Below are 23,326 nucleotides of genomic sequence, written 5' to 3'. Positions count from 1 at the left end.
AAAAAATATGGAGATGTCAGCACCGCGGGACAAGCTACTCCAGACCTGGGTGTCGACTTGTGGCCATAGTGCTAGCCAGTCTTGGGTAGTAACTAAGTTACTTCTGACTTATAACTGTAACTAGTTACTTTCGGGGGTAACTAGGTACAGTAGCTAGCAGGGATGGGCAGTAATAGTAATACTTTGTATTATAATACTATTACTGTAATACTTTTGAGTATTTGTATTATGTATTATAATACTCATTTTTGAAATGTATTTGTATCTGTATTATAATACACAAAACGAGGTATTACATGTATTATAATACTTTTGAAGGTGTAATACTTTCCCAGAGGTCGTAAGTTCGACCTGCAAAGTGTCACCCGTGCACTTTATCAGTAATTTTTCGGGTCCCACAAACATTTGAACACGAACAAGGCTCCTATTACAGTGTTCCCCTGCCCCAAATTATCCCAAAGCAAGTGACTTTGGGGCCAGAGGTTACTGGAGGTTTCCTCGCATTCCTTCTACTTCAGAATCCGTAAGGATGAGTCATACCAGTAAAAGCCCTTTTTCTTATGAAAGAGTGCGTCCAGTGCAGCCAGTCACCCCTGTACGTGGTTGCACTATGGGCAGTCACAGGTTTTTGAACGGCCCACATTTTATCGTCCAGAGTGGATGAAATCAGGGCTCTGCCACAGTGAGAGCAAGTTGTTCACTGCGATCGAATTGATCAGCGCTATCTGATCTTATTCAGAAAGATCAGGCCATGTGCAAAAATGTAAGCGTGAATAAAACGTCATTGGAGAATGATTGTCTCGATAAGTAATGGGCATATATCTAAGTAATTCTTCTGTTCTTTTCCTTTTTTCTTCCCAAGTTAAGTATATTACAAGCGTATTACAAGTATTACTCGTGTAATACACAGAAGTATTAGTATTATGTATTATAATACTCATTTTTGAAATGTATTTGTATCTGTATTATAATACCGATTTCTAGGAAGTATTATGTATTAGTATTATAATACAAAATATGAGTATTACTGCCCATCCCTGGTAGCTAGTTACATTTCCTGAGAACTAGCTTTTAACTGTAACTAGTTCCTATTTCTGTGAATGTAACTGCAAAATGTAACTACTTACTCGAATAAATGTCGTTCCTTTTTTTCTTTACCCTGCCTTCCCCTACTTCCCCCTAACAGTGTCTTCCTTCCTTTTATCCGTAATCGGTATGTTCCCCCTTGCCTTGGGCTTTTGACCAAACAAGGGTATTCCAGCCTTGCGAACCGAACTTGGTGAAGTTAGAGTCCCTTAGTTAGTTAGTGGAAGACAATTTTTATCGCATTTCAGTAAATGTAAATAAATGTATCTTCTTAACAATTGTATCAACTTCTCATGGTCATTTTTATAAAAAGTAGCTGTAATGTACCTAAGTTACTTTAGCTCAGTAACTGTAACTAGTTACTCGACAAAGAAAGTAACTATAACTGTCACTTAGTCACTATTTTGCAGAGATAAACTGTAACTGTAACTCAGTTACTTTTTAGAAGTAACTTACCCAAGACTGCCATATTGGCAATATCGGACGAATACTGGACCAAGATTGGACTAATATTGGTCCGGTATTTCCAATATTGGTCCAATATTGGACCAAGATATTGTGTTGCTTGGGTTAGCACAGTCATGGGTAAGTTACTTCTAAAAAGTAACTCAGTTACAGTTACAGTTTATCTCTCCAAAACTAACTAATACTAACTTAGTAACTAATTTACAGTTATAGTTACTTTCTTAGTCGAGTAACTAGTTACAGTTACAGTTACTGAAAGAAAGTAACTTAGGTACATTACAGCTACTTTTTATAAAAATGACCATGAGAAGTTGATACAATTGTTAAGAACATACATTTATTTACATTTACTGAAATGCGGTAAAAATTGTCTTCCACTAACTAACTAAGGGTCACTAACTTCACCAATTTCTGTTCGCAAAGCTGGAATACCGTTGCTTGGTCAAGAGCCCAAGGCAAGGGGGAACATACCAATTACGGATAAAAGGAAGGAAGACACTGTTAGGGGGAAGTAGGGGAAGCCAGGGTAAAGAAAAAAAGGAACCACATTTATTCGAGTGAGTAGTTACATTTTGCAGTTACATTCACAGAAATAGTAACTAGTTACAGTTAAAAGCTAGTCCTCTGGAAATGTAACTAGCTACTGTACCTAGTTACCCCCGAAAGTAACTAGTTACATTTATAAGTGAGAAGTAACTTAGTAGACTGCAATATGGGCCCAGTATTGTACCAAGATGTTGTGCTGCTTGGGAAGGTGCTTGTGTATTGGGACAAGTCTCTCAGGCACAACAGCCCTGAGGCGAACATGTACTGGAGAGCAGTGAAGGCCAGTAGTAAACTACATGTAGTTAAAATACTAGTTAAACTACCTGATTGTAGATAAAAAGTAGTTATCAACTACTTGCAGAAATGTAGTGGCTAAGTAGTTGACTACAAGAGTTAGGTTACTGCAGGCGCCAACTACTTCCGATTTTGCCGCAAGCTTTACGGCACGATTGTGCCTCCGCCTTTTACCTTGAGCTACTTGTTTGAGGAGAACGGAGGTGCAGAGCAATTGTGCCGTGCATGTGTACTAAATCTTGACTTTTATCGCCGCTTGTGATTCATATTTAGGTGTCCAAGAACACTATGGAATAGGATTGGTGTTGATGGACAACGCTAAGTAGTTATAGATGTAGTTAAAATACGTTGCAGTAGTTAAAGAAGTAGTTTTAAATACATTTCCTGAAAAGTAGTTGAACTACTAGTTGAATTACTCCATCGCGAAGTAATTAGTAGTTAGTAGTTAAAGTACTAAAGAAGAAGTTAGTGGCCATCATTGCTAGAGAGCATCGTCTGCTCAGAATATCTAGTCTCATTTAGTCGCAAAAAAAAACAAACAAAAAAAAAACATTTTCCTGCAGCTAACAAGCGCGTTTCTAGCATGCCCCCACCTCATTACGATGCGGTGTCTTTTCCTCTCAAGCGATGCGCGCAAACAAACAAGCTGCGACACAGCGCTAAGCCGAGCACGGTATCTCACAAATAGTACACGGACCCTGAAATCATCGCAAACACACAACTCAGCTAGTTCTACTTCCTCTGAGCAGCAGCGAGCACAGAGCCCTACTTAATATCTGCACGCTTGATCCCCAATTCGTTCCTCTCCCCTTTTTCGCTCCGATTCCCCATTTTCGCCTGATCGCCTTTCGTAGACAGGGGGAAAAAAAAAACGGCAGCAAAACATCGGGAACGAACGAAGCGCTTACGCAGCACGAAAGCTTGGAAACAAAAACCTTTTTCGCTATACGACAGAGCGCCAACTACCAGACGGTCGAGTCGGTGCGCGCGATGCTTTCGCTGCTTTTCGCTCGCGTCTTTGGTATTTGCTACGCGCGCGCGCGCGCTTGTTTCGCGCGAAGACAGTCGCTGTATGGCATTAGATGTGCGAGCGACCAGAAATAGCAGCGGAGTCTGGCGATAGAATTGGAAATTTGCTGCACCGAGTGTAGCTTTTGTTTGTGGCTTCAGGAAAATCGGGGAATGCAAGTTTGGGGAATGTTTACGCAGTTTAATGGTGTAGTTAAAGTGTTGTTTTCAACTGCGGCCTTGGCTCGGTCGCGTCTTCGCGTTTGGTATAGCGATGTGGCAACTTGTGTATGTGTCTTTGTTCCTGACGCGAAAATGGATAGTGGTATTGTTTACAAAATGCTTTATTGTGTTGGGATGGTGTTAACGGTGGAAGTGGGATGCAGTAACAAGCTTGACTTACGAAAAAAAAAAAAGGAAATTGTAGTGCGGGGGGACGTGTTCGATGCGCTGGCAATGCGTCAGTAAAATTTATGAGGCAATACAGACAATGTGAGGAGAGGCATCGCTATTAATTTTATCGACTGTTGAACGAATTTCGAGTGTCCTCTTTTATTCTCGCGACTACTAACACCATGCCGTTTTTGTTCCATACCCAATACCATTCTCCAGCGTCGTTGCTCAGTGGGTACGCTTCTCCTCTTCTGCGGTAGAGCCAATGCCGTGCTGAGGCTTGCCGGAACCAGATCCTATACAATCGACTGAGGTTTTCTTGAGCAAAGGAGATTTTCTCTGGGTTTTCCCACAGACTTTCCAGATAGATTGCGTCATAGTTCCTCTTAAGTTGATCCATGACGCTTACAACGCCTTCCGCTTTTTCTGCTACCCTGTTTCCACGTCTCCACTCCTGTACATTCCTCATAGTCACAGTTGCATCGCGGTGCTAACACAAAATGGAAAAAAAAATATCGCAGTAACATTTGACTTCTTTTTAGGGCAAATAGCGTACATTTCTCGCAGTAACGCGTGCAGACATAAGGTGAGAAGTTGTCATATTCTCGGTCCGCCTTTAGGGATCCCTAAGGGATCCCTAATTGCCCCCTGCGGGCGGGGAGAATACAGCGGAAGGTTTACATGACGTCATCAACATAAAATGCCACACGCACATGTCTGTTTCCAGGAAGCATTCCTTGCTTTCGGCTTCAAATAGAGACTCCATAGTAGACTTAACTATCTTTCACCTTGTGCATTACAGTAAGCAAGGCTGAGATTCCGGGCGGCCCAACCCTCTATCTGAACAGTGGCAGTACGCTCAACTTAACGTGCGAAGTCCTGGAGAGCCCGATGGCACCAGACTACGTGTTCTGGTACCACAACGGCAAGGTGATCAACTACGACGTCAACCGGGGCATCGCGGTGCACACGGAGAAAAGCCCGCACACTCGCAGCAGGCTCCTAGTCAGCAACGCTCAGCCAACCGATTCTGGAAACTATTCGTGCGTTCCATCAAACGCCGACGCAGCCGACATCTCGGTACATGTACTCAATGGTAAGAATCGCGTTCCTCACGTTCCTCGTACGAACGCAAACAGCACGGTGCACGTACGAGCAGTCATCAGCATTAGCTATTTAGAGAGTAATCTACTACGTATACGGAGTAGTGTGCACATACTATCTATACTTTTCGAATTGATCGCTACTTACGGAATTCAAATACTCTTGTAAGCGCATGTATATACCTGCAGATGCTGTTCTAGTTGTCATCGAGTGCATGCCAGTTGGCAACGCAATCGTGCATTGAGATGCGCGTTCATGCTTAGCAGTTATAATTTCCCCCTTATCTCCTCTGTTTTTCATTTTCTTTTCTTCATCTCCTTTTCTTCTTTACCTTTTCTTTTCGTCCCCTTTCTTTCCTTCTTCCATTTTCTTTTTGTTTATTTGGAATAGCAAGCCGACCTTCGCCTGGCTGACCTTTTCCTTTCTTTTGCATAATAAGCATATCCCTCCTTAAGCCTCACGTGGTGTGTCTGAAATCTTCCTCTTTCTCTCTCACTCTCTCTTCTTTCTTTTCTTTTTTTAGTTTTGTATGTGGTGTTCATGTGCTTTCGTCCTCAGTTCAGTTCGCTCTATTTGCAGCAGATGCCTTTAAAAAAAAACACACAAAAAGAAACAGTGATAAAGCGTGCGTTAGTGATTTCTTGCACAAAGTGCATCCTTTGCTATGCATGATGTAGAATCCAGTTCTATCCAGCATGTTCGTGTGACGATTTCTTCGTACCGTTTGGTGTCAAAACTTCCTACGCGTGCATGTATGAGATTCATTGCTCCGTATTCCTTTTCTATGCGTTCTCGTTCTTGCTTCTTTATTTCTAAAGGAGAAAACAATCGCGTTTCTTACCTGTCCAAGTAATCTTTGCTCGCGCTTGTTTTGTTTTAGATCCAGATCCACAGTATAACAACAACAACAAGGAACGTCTTCCTGTGGAGTAGATTAACTGAGGGAAACAGATCCCAGTCCTGCACCCCATTGGAATCTGGAGCCTTTTTTTATTTTTTTTTTTGCATGATCCGCTATTTGGGTTTGTCTTGCGACGCATGATCGAAAATAAATTTTTGCATGAACCCTGGCTGTCCTTTCTAGCATTGACTGCATTCGTTGTGCTACACGTCGTAAGAATTATTGCTGTTTTCTTGAGTTATACCTGTATGCTGTACTAACACAACCCTAGATACAGAAAGCTTGCGTACGCGTCGACGTGATATATAACAACTAATACCCAAAACGCACTAGTCGGCGCGATCCCGCTGAGCACGCCGTACCGTCCGCACTTCACGTTCGTGATCTTGGTTTTCATTTGCAGCCGTCTGGTGGAATATTTATACAATGCCCTCAGAAATTAAAAATTAAAAGAAAACACTGGTCCAGGATGTCTAGTTTAAAGAAGTCTACATTAATACAAATGCGATTTCGTCTGTTTCGGAGTTTGTCGACGTTGTTTTCTTCGTGCGGGCCGCTGTTATCGCCGCCATCTTGCCAACCCGGAACCGGCAGGGCGAGTAACGAGAAGGCGAGGGCGAAAGGAAGTCACTGCGCCTGCGCCAACCATCCTCGAAGTGTGTAATCATGTTCGCGAACGGGGGACAAAGTGTCTGCGTTGTTGATCTCTGTCGCCAAGACGCGCTTTGTCCGCACCTGAGAGCACGATCACAAGCGCTGCCTACACTCTTAAAAACGAACTTCACCGCATAGCACGCTCCTAGCCAACCATCATCTCGAATGATATCGTTATCTGCCCCGATTTGTTGAAAACGGGAGACGTACGCCTTTCTGTGACACTTATACTGTTCATAATTGTCACAAAAAAAGGCGTAGGCCCCTAGTTTTCAACATATCAGAACAGATAACGATATCATTCGCGATGATGGCTGGCTAGGAGCGTGCTACCATCCACAGACATGACAACGTTCTCGCCCTAGATTTGTTGAAAACGGGAGGAGGAGCCTATTTTGTGCCGTGCATAATGAGCCCAAAATAGGCTCCTCCTCCCGTTTTCAGCAAATCAGGGGTGAGAACGTTGTCATTCGGGATGATGGTTGGCTAGCAGCGTGCTATGTGGTGAAGTTCATTTTTAAGAGTGTAGTCACGATTGCGCGCGATGTGGATCCTGCATCGGTGCGTTTTGGGTATTAGTGTCAGCCAATCGGGATCGTGTTCTCAACGGCCGTAGCCAATCACGAACGAGCTTTCAGAGGTCGCCATGGAGATCAACCACTGTCGTCTGCGAGTATGGTGATTGAACGTCCCCGCGTACTAAATGAGAAATCTTTAAAACAAAGCGCAAAAAATCTTTCTCAAGACTGATTTTCTGGAAAGCGTCTTGCACTTTTTTGTCTACGGGTTCAGGTCCACAGGTTTCAAGTTAGTCGCAATCATTTTGCGAGTTCTTCAATTCGCAGAACGGCGATTCCTAGTAGCAGAAAAATCCACGTAGCGAAGGCTGGAGGGGAGGTAATACGCAGGCCTTCTGTGTCTAGTTGGTGTTGGCTATACGTCGTATACCCATTATATTCCTTCGTGTTCTGTTTTCGCTTATGTTTTACTAACTAGTCGTTCATGTCTAACAAGTATTGTACCTCCTTCCTCTTTTTTTTTCTTTTCTGTACATTGTCGCCTTATATTCCTCGATGTTCTGTTTTGACTTATGTTTTACTGTCTATAGTGGTTCATGTGTAACAAGCATTGTACATCCTTCTTCTTTTTTCTTTTTTTCTCTTGTCTGCATTATGTTCGTCCGCAGCCCCGCATCTTTACACTTTCGCGTCGTGCACGTAGAGCGGTCTCATTGGATCCGCTCTAAAATATAAGGTGCCACAACAACAGCACGTAAGCTGCGTTCACGTCCACATTGCTTCACGTTGAAGCAACGTGGACACAGAATAGACGAGCTCCGAAAATCCCAGTGCTCTTTGCGCACGCATTGCATTCTGGGCGTTTGCTGAGCGGGGAAACGAATAATAATCGTTTACATTTCGCCTTCGCTGACCTTGACAGGTCGTGGACAATGGACTGGTACGGAAGAAATCGGGCCACCCGTCGTTTCTTTCGTATTAGTAAACTCCCACAGTTCAAAGCGGCGCTAAGCACTCTGGGATATTCTGAACTCGTCTATTCGCCTGGGACAACTCTACACTCAGGCGACTCTTTATACCGAATGAGGAGATCAGTATCGCCACTATGCGCAACATGTAAGACGCGGAAAGATACGCTCCACGTGATCACCCAATGCTCCGCCTTCAAACAGCACCGAGAAAGGCTGGAAGCTGTCCTAAGCGAGCTCGACTCGCGCCCCCTTCCGTTTATGTAAGCTGCTAGGTAAATGGCCCTGCTCAAAATTGCGAAAGAAAGCGGAGAAAGCCCTCTTCGTTTTTATTAAAGGAAGCGGCATCGCAGACCGCTTCTAAACCTGAACCAAAAGAACGTGAGACCCAAAGCAAAGATGTCACGTGTCATGGTCATCGCTGAAGAGTGGCACATGCTAAAGACTTTTCCATGGGTATCACCTATACCGCCTACAACAAATGGAGCTGCAGGCGACATATGAAGTCACCACATAGATCCGGCATTCATCCTGTTAAAAAAGGAAGAAGAAGAAGCTTTTCTTTCTCTCATGCGCAGAGACTTATTGTCGTAGCGTGTTCACGCAGGTCAAAAGAACCCCAGGTGGTCCAAATGGACCATTTCCGACAACGCGTATGCGCATGCCCAGCCCTTGAACTCCGACATCTTTGAGTGGAAAACATCGCTATGGAACTGTCATGTTCATTGTGGGGAGATAATCGGTTTCAAGGTTACGCGGACGTTTGAGGTCTGGTAACGAGTACAATGCGCTTTCACTCTTTCCGCATTTTTCTTCCAATCTTCCGTTGCTACTTTCCCACGCAACGTGCCAGTCCGAAAAGCGCGTCCCCATTATTGGTGGGAAAGACACGACGTTCGACATTCCGTCGCCAGGGGCGACGCGAATATGGAAATGGTCCATTATCCGCAGTCCTACCCTGCGGTACGTGCGACATGTCGATACAAAGCTTACGTGTAACATCACGGCACCATTATTATTTCCGTACTCAACCTTAATATGCAAACGGGACCATGCTCCCGTCCGCAAGCTCTTTTTCTGCGAACGCTGTCGACGCAAGAGCCACCAAGCGGTGTTTTTTTGTAACTCAGTCGCACGACGCAGACAGACGATATCTAATGAGAACTGGCTATACGCTATTAAACGAGATGTCTGGATGTATTTTTTGTAATGTTTGAGGTTATTCTGTACTTAGAACTGCTGTGCTCTGCCGCCGCCATGTTTAATCTCGAAGAAATCGAAACCCTGCAAGATGCTCCCGTAAAATCTTCTAGCGCGGCGGCAGATATGTGAACGTGGGATCTCAAACTTTGCGTCAAGGTTTCTAAGAAAATGTCCCTCGCAACTATTTGGTGAGAAATGAAGTTATTGTACACCTAATAGTGTGTTTTTAGTGCATCGTCCGCTACCGCCTTTGCGCGCTTTGGGATAGGGATCTCCTTGTTTTGCGCACGCGCAGAACATAAAGAGAGCTTGACACATTGCGCAAAACCATAACGCTATCTCTTACGTGCGCTAGGGAGATAGCGTACTATGCACTAAAGCTCTCTATTATGAGGAAGCTGCTCCAGCATAATAAGTAATAAATAGGGAATCACTTCTTCGCGAGACAATAGAGTAAGTTCGTTCGCACAGCGCTCAGAAACGGCGTAAAATATTGTCAAAACAGAATTACTGGCCTGTTTTCCTTGTATTACCCTTGTCAATGACACATTTTGTAGAATTCCGGGTCTTGATTTGGATTGAGCCCGAATTCGCAAATACTTTAGAGTGCGACATTCTATCGAGATGGCAGCACATGTTCGAGACGCACCAAACTTTAATTTATTAAAAATCAATGGCTCAACGCTGTCCTCTAAAAATACGTCATTGGCTAGAGAAAAGCTAAGAGAACACGCCAGTACCAATCTCATGATGATCGTTTAGAGCATTCAGGGGTCTTGTGCGAACGAAAATCGCCCATAGATTTCTGAAGAAGTGATTTCGCCATAAGACAGGAATAGAAAGTACACTGTATAAGGATTGCATAGGCATGTAAAAAAACGCCGACTCGTAAACAATTGTTCGCAACCCTGACTGATGTTCATATATTTTATATGATCTAATCAAATAGCTCTATCCTCCACCCTCTTTACCCTTGCCTTACGCAGGTGAGAATCCGGCCGCCATGCAACATGGCAAACGCACATCAAACGCCATGCTCAACACCTGCTCTCCTCTTGCTCTATACTCAGCCGTCTTCATCGTGATTTTACAAAGAGTCTGGCAACAACGGTGACATGGTGGGTGAGCGTCACTTCCTGGGGCACATGATCAACATAAACAGTTGCCAATCATTGCTGTAGTGACGTCATGCTGGAACAGCCACCACCAGGTGTCGCTATAAAACTCAGCAGTGACTCTCATCACCTTTGTGTGATACTGTACATAACTTAGTGTGCAATAGTGTGAACAAGACTTCAGCAACGTTCCATGAACTGAATCATACGTGCTGCAAGTGCATCACGGAACATCAGCGTGCATCGTGAGTGTGTCACATGAGCATCAGTGAATGCATCGGGTGCACTAGAGGTGCATCAAGTCTTCATCAAGTGTGTCGAGACAGACCCTCATCGTGGCATTCCTTTCTGCAGAGTGCGAGTTTGTCTAATGGAGGGAAGACATGAATCACGTGATCGAACACGTTACCCGTAGTTTACCAGTACACGCGTAGTAGCGTTGATTATGATTGGGGGAAAGAGAGACTGTTGTTGAGAAACAGCCAACGAGAAAGGACGATGCCATAGTTCCTCACGTACGCGGCGTCAGATGACTTTCTATGACAATTACCTGTCATATCTTTTTTTAAGACCACATCTTTTTGTCCTCGTTGAATGTGAAGATTTCGACTTGTCGTTCCAACGCGTTTCTTATCTTCAATGTAAGGTATTCGTTCGAGATTTCGTTTTTTGTCTACGCGAGTGTCAAGGGCACGACACTGCTGGTCAGTTCTACCATTAAGGGAGAGATGAGGAAGAGAATATTTTGTTTACTACCTTGAGGTGAACTTCATCGTTCTTCGTTCGACGTTGCCCGCGATCCATTTTTATGATTCCGTACTTCTAGTCTGTGCACATCTTTCTGCGCGAGCAACTACATTGTAGTTCATGTAATATATAAAGAGAGATCGTAAAGTCTGTAAGTAATAAAATATGTTTGGGGTACCGTTCTTCTCTCACGTTGTCATTGTTGGTTCTGAAAAACGAAAAGAGAGAAACAAATTGTACTGGCGCCAGGACTACATTCGAGGCCGCTAAAACACCAGATAGACAACTCATGCGCGCACCACGGCGTGTCTACTCGTCTTCACAGTGACAGACGAAGCCTGCGACATCTGCTCTGATACCATCTGGCAACGATACAAGTGCACGACGCTGCTCAAAGAATCAATGGAATAAGGTGAGTAAAGTTAATTGGTCATGTGTGCACTAGAAAACTACAAACTGCTCCTTCAACGTTGGGAATCAACAACTCTAGTGGAAGGTGACGACGTTCTACGCGTCGTTTTCTAACAAAACGCGTTGTTGGGGTAGTTGTTACACATCTAAGTACATGCGAATCGCGCTAAACTTGAGACGATGACGCAAGGGGGAAGTAGACAGGACGAGCGAACGTCGTAGCCGCTTCAAAACTACGCAGCTGCGGCTAAAATCGTGGTAAATGCAGGATGTCTGGCGCAGACGACAGGTAACAGACGACAGTCAGCAGATGGCACGCAAAGCAAGCATGCTACAGATTTGGCTGTAACATCACCGTACTGCGGTTACGAACCGCTGGAATTACGCAACAGGTAAGTACATTAAAAAGACGGCTTGTTATCCACTTTCAAACCTCCATCTCAGCTTAATCCAGCTGCATAAACAACCGCAATAGTGGAGTCTGATCCTTCGAACAACACGTTGCATAACGTGGCCATTATGCTAACACTTACCATGCGGGTTCTAAGAAAAGAGTGTGGAATGTTTCACAAAAGTATCCTGTTATTCAACTGCTATAACATTTAAGATAAAAAATAAGAGAAAAGGTATTCTGCGAACGCTCTGTGATATCAGAGAAGAAAGTGGAAGATTAAGGAAGTGAAAGGAGATGCAGAGCGTGTTGTTTTACTTGAAACATGATCCAGAAATGCAAGGGTCTGTGTGCAGCAGAAATATGGCAGTTAACGAAAAAGCCAGACAGCGGAGGGATTTGAACCACGGACTCGGAAATGAGCCAAGTCTCATCCTTAGAATACTTCCTGTTCAGTAGTATAGAGTGACATAACAGCGAGAGCCGCTCCCACGTAATAGGATTTCCCGACCTGGAGTGCCTTTTATTACTACAGTACGCTCCAGCCACATTTCAAATTTCCCGCTGGTGTATTCCGATAAATGATAAGCGCATTCTTTTCACTTGCACTGGACTGCACTCTCTTGGACTCCACGCAAGACGGGTTTTCGGGAGCTGCACTTTCCAGCTGAAAGGAACTTTATAAGGGTACATTTATGCTGCAGCATCGCTGCTGGCACATGGCACATCGCTGTTTGGCGATGACGAAACAAACACATGTATCTCTGTGGGCGCGTTCATGCTGCAGCATCGCTGCTTGCCAAAGATGCACGCCATGATCATCGCCACAACAATGCTGCCAAACATGTTTGAACATGCCCGGGGACTACCTGACTTCTGGCGATGACAGGTCAAACACAGAGCTTTCTGTTGGTGCATTTACCCTGCAGCCTGGCTGCTCGCTTATCCTCGCCGCTGCTTGCCGCTCTGCTCGCTGCACCTAGGAATGTAAACATGTTTGTCTTCCTGGTATCATTGATGACTGGCGTCTTGAAATCCGACCTGCGATTGGTTGTGATGAAGTCGGTTTCCTCCTTCCCACTTTTCCTCGTTTCCATCCTTCCACAGTGAACGCTGCTAGGCGACTGATATAGCGAAAGCGAGCAGCATCTTGAGCAATCTGCAGGGTAAACGCACCCTAGCGGTTATGCGAGCAGCGATGTGCTTGAAGCTGCAGCGAGCAGCGATGCTGCAGCATAAATGTACCCTTAGTAATGCCTTTCTTTTGAACAGGGAAGTGCAGCACGCAAATGACCCAGTTCAGATTTGGTGCAGGAGCTGCAAGCGAAAAGAACGCACCTGATAGCAATACCCCATGCTCTTATAGGCTATACCAATATCCACAAACTACCTATCGTGGTGGTATTCCAGCAATGATTCAGCACGTCTCTCTCCTAAACATTTCTCCTCCTCTTCGACTTTGGAAGGCTGTGAGTAGGCTCGAGCAGCAGACTCCCTGAGTCAGCATCAACTCAAAATCTTATCGCAACCATTTCCCCCCCAGACGGCATTCCCCGATGAATACTCGCTTATCTCTGGTTCAGTGGCGTCCAGAAAGAAGCGTGCACTCGAACTGGTTGTTCAGTCTCGCAGTTATGAAGCGGTTATGTCGGCGCGTGTGTGGCGTCTGGTGTTGAATTTTGAGGAGCCTATTGCGCTCAAGGATTATATGAAACTTCATAGTCGTCACGTAGCTTCCAGAGGAATGTATGTCGTCTTCCTCAAGGTCTTTCTTGCCAGTGTTGCCATCCATGAGCCGCTATGTTGGGTGACATTCAGGTCACGTTGTGCGACGGGTGGGATCCCTGCGCCGGAACTTTATTGTGTGTGCCTGAAAGTGAGATTGGATAGTGCATTGTAAAAGTGTTGCGGTTCATCTATTCCGGATATCATGGTTTCGAATAAGGTAAGGTTATTCCTATATTATGCGTCACATGCCGCTCGCTTTCTGAGGAGAAAAGCCTGAACCTGGGGCAGCGAATCGGTACGGATGACACAAGCCGCTTGTGCCGTCCGCCCGGCTTCTCCCATGCTCAGGCTTTTGAAGCACGCTCGGTGGCCTGCTTGCGTTTCTGCTATTTTACTGCTGTTCGTGTTACGAAATATGATTGCTTATTCCAACAACGTGTTGATAACTTCGTAAGAACTTCAGCGTCGCACTCTTTCATGTATTATCTGTCCTCGAAGTACGAGACCCAAGCAGCACAATGTACTGAAAGTCGAGTGCAATATGGGTGGACGGTATGTGTCTTATCAATGTTCTTTAGTTTCACGAGTCTGTTCAAGACCTTCAACCTACCCGTCCACCCCTATTGCACTCGACTTTCAGTACATTTTGCTGCTTGGGATAGGCTCATTGCAGCTATCTGTTGCGACCCTTATGAATGAGCCTCACCTCATGGTACAGGTCTGAGCAAAACCCTTACGGAAACGGTCTTCGTTTTTCTTCAACTAGCGAAAGCTTACTGCTTCGGGAGGGGTGGAAGTGTGAGCTCTCGCGGGGCATCGTGGTAGTTTCGGTATCGCACGAGTGCGATATCGTGCGTCCACCTCTCCGTGTATAGCACATGAGCTCGCGCAATTCCTCCTGGCGCTAGGGCTCGCCAACGATGACGTATACCGCTTGCGCGTGCCATAAATTTGTGTCGAGACTAGTACGTCATCACGAAAGCAAAATAGGCCGTGCATCTGTAATTGTTGTTCATCATCTATTTCTGAAATGCGGATTTCGTGTGTGAAATCTTCATTACTGCACACGCATATCGCATAATTGGGGCTTTGCATGCTCGAAAGCTAGACATGCACTATACTGAAAGTATTGACGCACCAGACGTAGTAACGACTTGGCAGTGTACAGCAGTTGCAGACATAGGGGTTCACGGCCCTGGAATGACCTTCGAAATAAAACTATTGATTTCAACTAAACCATTTCTCGCTGCTTCAGCGTGTCTCCGTTTGCCGTCGTTTTCTTCAAGCAGTAGAATCCTATACATACAGTGACCCTGAATGTTCCTTCGGTGCATGTTCCAGAACATTAGGCGTTACGGCCGTAAAGATCAAGAGCACTGAGTATACTGCTTGTTTTATGATATCCCTCTAAGATTTTGAGCGGAATTTTACGCGTCATACGGTAAGGTTCTGCACGGGCTCGGGCTTTACGCTGTGTATATTGATGGAGGGGGGGGGGGATATATTTAATACAAAGTAAGAGAAAGGGAAAGGTTAGCCACGGTGTGGGCTTGCTATTCCCTAATGCTTGGAACGGGCTTGAGGATGTTCTACGCCGCTGTAACTCCATCTCGGCTGCTCATGCAAAGAAGAAGACATAATCCTTGGACATCGAATCATTAGTAGAATTAGCAACACCCTAATTCATGAAATACCACCAATTAACCGGATGAAAATCCATAGTCTGTGAACAGACCTAATGAACATTGTTGCGCTACCAGTTGCTTTCTTTTGTACCATAAAGCCATTCTCAATCACGCTTATTTTTATTTGTGAATACTGCCGGCAGTCAGTTGACAGCCAATGCAGCTAGGTAAGAACAAGATATGCACATAGACATAGTCAACGACAACTCTGCAGGGGAAAAAAATAAGAAAAAGCTTAACAATGAACCATTAGCATGGTGATAAGACGACACGTAAGTTCACTCAACAGGAATACTATTCAGGGCAGAACGAAAACGGGACACCTAAACTCACTCAGCAAGAATACTAAGATAAGGTTCGATAGCCAATGAAAATGAGGATGCAACAAGAAATTTCTGTAACATCTGCTCGCAAATCATTCCACTCTTGCACTGTGCGAGGGAAAAATGAGAAATACAGTACATTCTTCTTCGAACGAAGCTCACAGATGAACTTGCCGTGTTTCTGTCTTGTCTAGCGACTGGAGTTATATGCCAAATGATCGTCGAAATGTATCCCCACCTTATCGTAAACAATGCTATTCAAGAATTTCAGTCGCTTGAGTTTTCTCGGAAGAACCAACGAGGGAAATCCATAAAACGAATGCAAACAACTCAGGGAAAAGAGGTGCTGACGCCAGGAATCGAACCCGGGTCTTCTGATTTCCGGTCAGATATGCTAGCCGCTACACCACACCAGCACGCCGTTCCCCTTGAGCCATTGAGTGCCTCAAGTACGGGGGGGGGGGGGGGGGGACAACCAACCACGCTATTCCCATTCTCTCTTACATCTTTCTCACTCACTCTCTCATTCAGACACGAGGCAGGGCGATTGTAAACGACGTAAACAATCAGAAGACCCAGGTTCGATTCCTGGCGTCAGCACCTCTTTTCCCTGAGTTGTTTGCATTCGTTAATGTCTGGGCGTTTGAGGCTTACTTGTCTGTGTCGTCCCTAATTGTTGGTCTGCCTGGGCCAAATCTCGTTGTTTACGGAATTCCATATTCGTACAGCGCTGATGAGTCTTTGGCATACGAATTATGCGTCAATCTTAACTAAGGTTTTCTCTGCACATGCCCTGTAAGTACTTACATATATGTAAGTTGGTGGGGATCGCAGAAGACGTCCTCGTACTCTAGTAGAGGACGTACCAATGGCATGTAATCAGTGAGCTTCGTCTGAGGAGTAGAACGTCTCATCGTTCTACGCAAGTACCAAAGCTTGCGCAATGCCTTAGAATTGCTTCAGTATGCATGGATCACTTGGGGTTTGACGTAATAATAACCCCAAGGTACTCGGATATTCTCGGACTTCTTTGAGCGCTGTATCACTGATCTTACATGTAAAGAAAAATTGTGTTTTCTTGGTCGTGATTTTAATTTGGACGCATTTAGCGACGTTTAAAACCATCTGCCACTCGCACCAAGCGGAGATCAAACGCAGACAGATGTTCATATTCACCTGATCACCCTCGTCAAAAATTCTAGAGTGCACCATACAATCGTCTGCAGAAGAGCGACATTGTAGGATAGAGTTGTCTATAAAGTTGTCTATATTGAGTTGTATATAAAGATCGTTTAAAAATATTACGAAAAGTAACGGCCCTAGTACCGAACCCTGTGGGAGCCGTTACAAGGGCTTTCCTGCAATACCTATACAGGACGCCCAGCTGAGGGTTACTCTGTAACCTGAGAACTGCGACCCTGGGCACTCGCCTCCACTGCGACGAAGCTGGCTGTTTCTTTTTCTTTTTTTGGCTCCACAAGGGCGTAGCAAGCCGACATAGGTCTGGCTGACCTCTCCCTGCGTGGACGCCACCTCCTGTTCATTAAACATGTCAGCACCATTTCGCTTTTATCGAGATAAATATTGTTATATTTGTTTGTCTTTGCTAGACCTTTTAATGTACTGACAGTAAATAAATAAATAAACGGAAAGATCACGCACAATGTAAAACCTCGACACCAGGGAACACGAAGGAACAGAGAATGACAGACAGACTTCGTGTTGTGTCTGTCCCTTCGTGTTCCCTAGTCACGGGGGTTTTACATTGTGCGTGATCCTTCCGTTTATTTATATATTTACTGTCAGTACGTTAAAAGGTCTAGCAGAGACAAACAAATATAACGATATTTATCTCGACAAAAGCGAAATGGTGCTGACACGCTGGTGCATGACTGCGAAATAAGACCCGGGTAAGAAGAAGTAAAAAAAAACAGAATTTGTCTGTACTCCTTGTCTCGGGTCTTGCTTCGCGATAATTATCTCTGAACTCTCTGCTTCTCCCAGTTTGCGCTAAGAATCGAATTTCTGAAGATCGACCAAAAGCCAGGAGACATGATGAATGATTGAGTCATACACTGGCTTAACATAACATGAGGACAAAGTTGATGAACAAGAACAAGATTGATGACGCCCGCATGGTCGTCCAAACGTCGCAGTAAACTTGTTCTTATGTCATGTTCAGCCAGTGTACAACAACAACAATAGATGATGACGAGTGTACGTCTCAATCCTTCAATCGAATTTGCCACATGCGAGTATGAATCGATATCTACTCTGTGTTCATGAGGAATATATATGTCTTACTGTTTCAATGTCAAAATATCACATTATCTACATATATGTATTACTAATCACTTTGATTTACATCGCGACCAAAGCCGACTCATCGACCGCTGTAACTTCTCAAAGAAGAGAGCAGTTACAAAAGCGTGGAAAGCAAAACCAAAGGATCAGCAGGCGAGAAGCAGAAACTAAACCGTAATTTCGTTCGGCCAAGGAAAGCCCAGGCGCGTTTCCTGACCCAGCTCACGTCTTGGTACAAACCGTTTGCTTTGAACAACCAGCCCTGCGAGGGCTGCACCAACCAAAAGACAGAACTGGTCTGTGTAAACAGACGGTCCCCCAATGTTGTTGACGGGACTTTGGACGTGCCCTCGTTTAGAAATCAGCTAGCTCAGATCATATCAGCTGCAGTACATTACCTTGGGACAGTTTCTCCTCCGACGGGGCGCTGGAACTTAGATTACGCGTTACTGTTGTCGAAAGCGAAAGCAGAACCGAGAATTGAGCACCTTCGTCGCAATGTTTCGACACGATGCGTTCATAAACTTTCTGAGAATGATTCCGGGAGGATCTCTGGTCAGGAGATAATGGCGATGTGACATGGAGATACGTGAAAACAGGGGCGGATCCAGGATTTTTCTGAGAGGAGGTTTCAGCCTTGGCCAACATCGTAGATACACCATCTAGGTAAATTAAACACCATGTGAAGACAGAAATTGCGGAGGGGGCCGGGACATCCTGACCCCCCCCCCTATAAATGCGCCTCTGCGTGAAAATAATGTCGAATTCGCTGTTTCTCATATTTTGCTTAAATATGAGGAATTTCTTGTCCCTGACACTGTGGTGACTTCTAGAAATGGCGACGAAAACATCTCACATGAGCATTACCGGTGACCTCATCGCCGCATAGGATACCATGCGGAACAGCGAAAGAAAGAACAACCGACAGTAATAAAAGCGCTGAAACATGGTTGATCGTATCGAAAAAATCAAGTAGTTTCGAGTCTGTTCATGACAAAGAGATTTCGTTTGAAACATCGAATCACCTGCATGACACTCATGGCGAATTCCACTGCTCGTTGCAGAGCAGAAAAGCTTTTTTTTTTTGGGGGGGGGGGGGTATGTTTATTAAGAAAGGTAAAAAAAAGGAAAAGTTAGCAGGGCAAAGAGCCGGCTTGCTATTCCTTAGAATAAAATGAAATCTTACAAGAACACAACCAAAGTAATGTGACTGCAACAACGTGACAATGTCTCAGGCTGTTCGTGTCAGGTTTTGTGCTGGCTTGAGTATAATGACAAGGGTAAAAGCGCTAAAACAAAGATGTGCAACAGAATGCAGGTACACGCAAGAAGCGTTATTTTTTTGTGTGTGCCCTTGTCTTCCAAGACAATAGTAGTCGTCTACGCGTTGTAGTCCTCTCTTTCTCCCATTCCTTCTTCCTATACTCTCTCTCTCTCTCTCTCTCTCTCTCCATCTCTTGACGTCTCTACACCGCTCACGGCTAGCCACAGCTATTTAGTCATGATGACACGGCATAAGAAAGAAAGACAAAAGCTAACGTAATTATCGTCTTATCCGTTGGTTCGAATACTACCTTTGGACAAGAGTATTTGAAGCGGCCACTTTTCCATAGGTACACGCGAACATCGATTTCACAAATTACGGCTACGATTAAGGTAAGTCGGTGCTACCCAACCAGGGTGGGATGGCCAACCAGACGGAATGACCGCACTATTTGCTGCGACCAAAAATCATCATCTACGGTCCTAAACCTTTCCACCTCAATGAACATCAACGCAGAGCTTTGAACAGCGTCGCTATTCAGGCGAAAACATTAGCCCCAGATAACGATGCCCTACTGGGGATAAGAAGTTCCAAACCCGTTAGAGTTTCCCGGATACGATGCAATACCAAAGCAAGCTCTTTATGTCTCGGAAGATCACAACCATTCCGAAGGAAACGGTATCGTGTCTCTATCGTTCTTTGTGCCAGGTTATAGGGACTGTCTTTATCTGAGGCAAGTGAAGAAGGTGGTTACTTTTGGGGGGGGCTTTGTTATGGGCCTGGCCAGCCATGAGCTGGAAGCGGAAACGTAGATTTTTATTGCGCGCGTGGCGTTCTGCGCTTGATGGCTTTTGCTACGTCGATACGGTACTCAAATTGTTATTGACTGGTATTTTATAGTACGCCTAGTGATTTGGCATATCGCAATATTATTATTATGGTAACTGCGTACCCAGTGATAAAGCAGAACTGTGTGGGGTACATGAGATCCGTAGGCGATCTGTGTGTACACGGGGGGGGGGGGGGGGGCATCTATTTATTAGAAGACAGAAACGAAGGGAGGAAAGGTCACTCAAACGGGATTTCTGCTGCCACGACGTTTGGGTTGGTGTCGTGTCTGTGGTTTCGTGTACGGTTGAGAATCTTATAACTTGGTCCTCCGCGACTCAAGCTAAATACGTTATACATTTCGCATTAACACATTAGCTTCGCGTTTTACATTAGCTTACAAAAGCTAATTAGGTTGCATTGAATGTACGGTAGGGAACACGGTTGTCTAACATCAGCACCCCGTGGTTTACCGCATCTCAAATCTCCAGGTGTTGCAAGACTATTTCTTTTGAGTAAGAAACACGTGCAGTACCCATGGTCTACCTTCAAATACAATATTATCGCAACACTTTCAAGCGCAATCGAGGTAATACGGGCCGGCTAAGTACTGACAAGAGATTTTAACTAACCGTGCCCCCACCAGTATATTACATAAGTATACGCAAGTACAACATAATTCACTCACGGACCTAACGCTGTACGCTGCGGCGGTCCCTAAAGACAGTTATTATTCGTGCTAGTAAAAGCCGCATTTTTTATGAACACGTTCATGCAGCCCCCTTGCTCCCCGCGGCAATTTAATGTGCCATCCATTCCAAAGTCTCGCGTATTGCATCACAGTTCGGTATGTACACATTATCTCCAGTATTAATGCTTCCGAATTTGCCGCTTACACTGTGCATAGCAATTAGTGTGCGGGACCGGTGACGCATGGACAGTTACAGAACCAGCGAAATACGTTAGCTAAAAAGCAGATTATGATTATGACGGCTTCAAGGGACGTGTCAGAAACTTAAACTCGCTATGACACGACGTCCAGAAGCTTCAAACGAGTGATAGAAAGTCGTAATGAATCTACTGTGTAGCGACTTCATCGATGCTTCGTCTCGGGACCCTCTCGTACTGTTCTACAATAATAGCGCGCGGGTACTATAAAGACATCGTTTAGACGCGAGGAACCCGATATTCTCCGCCTGACTTTAACTCTGACAAATGTTCTTCTCCAGTCGACCTTGCAAGACTGTGTATAGAGGTCGCGCATAATATCCCTGTCACATATATTTGCTTTTCCACAGCACTCCCGGGACCCGAATGATGCATGCAAGCCGTCAAAAAAGGCTCCGTCCATGTTGAAACGGAGAGGTTTCCCATGTTGGGGCTACATCATTTTTCCTTGGAGAGTTCCGCCGGCATTCGTCACAAATTTGTGACACGCGCGTATCTGAACTGTGGGAGATGTCTTACGAAACAGCTGCTCTATCAGCCGTTTTGCAATGTTTTATCTGATTGTATTTCCTGCAGTGGCATGCCGATGATGATGATGATTCGAGGCCAGATACAACTGCGAAGCTGTTTGCAATGGATCGAACAAATTGCCCTCCTAGTGTTCTGTTGTTATACAATTTGTTTTCCTTTCTTCTTTCTTGTTCTTTTTTTTTTTAAGCTGCACCAAAATTTCCGAGGAAGAATAATTGCATCAGCACACTTTCAATTTTGTCATTAGCTTTTGCACCTTGTTTGGAGGCCACTAGGAATAAGGTTGCTTGTGCAGTGAGGTGGCTAATTAACATATATATTTAATTAACTTTTCCATTAGCTGCTTTCATGAAAATCTGAGATAGCAAAATTGGAGGCAGTCATTAAATAAAGAGACTCTGTTTCTTTGAAATCCTGAAACGCCCCCCCTCACATTGAGATATCAATTGCCAAGTTCCGCTGTGCAAACGAGCCGAAACCGAAACGAAGAGCGTCTCAGCCGCGGGGAAAGCAGTGTTCATTCTACGTCAGAGTGAGGGTCACGTGCTTTGGAGCAATAAATCTGATTGGAGTAGGCGCTGATCTGCCGGCCAGATAAACTGATCTGTAGCCCACATAAGCTCCAGGCGAAGTCTTTTTCTGCGCTTCTGATGTGCGTGATTTCGGTGGCGGCTCATTTGCATAGCAGAATTTTGCAGTCGCAATCTTCATGTGCGTTTCAAAATTTTAAGGAAACAGGGACGCTTTCATTAATGACTGCCTCCAATTTTACTTATCTCACATTTCCCTGAAACTATCTAATTTAAAAAAAAATAATTACGATATTGCTGTTTGTTTGCCCACCCTCTCACTGCACAGGCAACCTCGTTCCTAATGGCCGCCAAGTGGGGCAAGCTAATGACAAAATTGAAAAATGTCTTAATGCAATTCCTCTTTTTTTTAAATTTGGTACAGGTGAAAAAAAAACACCTTGTAGAGAGAATTGTTTGATTATCGGTTGCAGCACGCTTGCACTTCTCGTGTACCTTGAGCGACCGCAATACTAGTCAGTCATGGTACATCCTAATAAAAAAAAAAAAACAAAAAAAAAACAGGAAACGTCAACACTATTGAACAGTATTGGAGAACTTGGATAAAGCAGTGACCAGAGTGTAATGCTGAGATAAATGGTGGACTCCAAAAATACCTGTGTCGGTGCATTGAAACATGGCGAGAAAGAAACCGCGACTCAGCGTCTGTGCTACACTTTCTGTCGATGTGTTTCCGAGACCGAAGCTGAATGAACGCCTCTTTTTACAAACGTGCCCCGGATGCGGGTGTTGGGCGAAAAAGAGGATAACGCAGAAATTGGCTTATCGTTGTTGGAGTATACCGTTCGCTGGACATTGCCAGGTCCATGACTGGTCGATGCAAAAGGGTAGCGGAATAAATCAATCGATGCTGTCCACGGCTATCATCTCCCTATTCACGAACACACTTCAATCCATTTTCTCAACTGAAAGTGCACACTTGAAGCAGCAGCCACAAGGAGTGTGCTCCACTCGGGCAACGAACATTTCGGATCAATTCGTCAATACATACTCGGGGGATAAACTCGTGACTGAGGAAAGAAACACACTCTTGTCGCGAATAAACTCCGCAGCATTCAACTCTTTCCTTTTCTTTTTCTCTTTTTTTTTTATTATCCGATCTAAAACTTCGGAATCGATGAGAAACATGCCACAACTGCGAACAGTTTTCAGCCATGTTGTCGCGAGAATCGATAAATGGAATAAAGCGTCCCTTGAATTGGAAGATTTTGTTGTGACCGTCGTTTGGGCGCCTGTAATGACAAACAGCGTAAGAAATAACGTTGATGAACCGCGCCGCTTATCCCTTCTATGTTGTTCCAGCCTCTCTCATGTTCAACAT

At 44.7% G+C, this 23,326-nt stretch overlaps 1 protein-coding gene, 1 long non-coding RNA gene and 1 other non-coding gene across 4 annotated transcripts in view; 2 read left to right on the top strand and 1 right to left on the bottom strand.

The window, feature by feature from the left end:
- Nucleotides 1–11,184, top strand: part of LOC135389091 (kin of IRRE-like protein 1) — a 301,960-nt gene extending 290,776 nt beyond the window's left edge. Inside the window, exons 4-5 of one of the 2 annotated variants that reach the window (XM_064619056.1) lie at nucleotides 4,595–4,888; nucleotides 10,127–11,184. In XM_064619056.1, the coding sequence (XP_064475126.1) occupies nucleotides 4,595–4,888; nucleotides 10,127–10,254 (422 nt within the window). In that variant the 3' untranslated portion in view covers nucleotides 10,255–11,184. Of the gene's footprint in view, nucleotides 1–4,594; nucleotides 4,889–5,776; nucleotides 5,969–10,126 lie in introns of those variants that run through there. The other variant, XM_064619057.1, reaches the window with a different exon arrangement.
- A 2,232-nt stretch (nucleotides 11,185–13,416) lies between these two features.
- The window catches only part of LOC135387608 (uncharacterized), a 358,849-nt gene continuing 348,939 nt past the window's right edge, over nucleotides 13,417–23,326 (top strand). The window contains exon 1 of the long non-coding RNA XR_010421233.1: nucleotides 13,417–13,749. This is a non-coding gene — a long non-coding RNA (uncharacterized LOC135387608). The remainder of the gene's footprint in view (nucleotides 13,750–23,326) is intronic.
- Trnas-gga (transfer RNA serine (anticodon GGA)) lies at nucleotides 15,885–15,956 on the bottom strand. Its single transcript has one exon. It is a non-coding gene; the product is annotated as a tRNA-Ser (tRNA).

Source organism: Ornithodoros turicata, chromosome 3 (genome assembly GCF_037126465.1).
Source record: "Ornithodoros turicata isolate Travis chromosome 3, ASM3712646v1, whole genome shotgun sequence".
Lineage (NCBI taxonomy): Eukaryota > Metazoa > Arthropoda > Arachnida > Ixodida > Argasidae > Ornithodoros > Ornithodoros turicata.
Note: the sequence above shows the minus strand (reverse complement) of the source record. Positions and strands in the feature narration are given on the sequence as shown.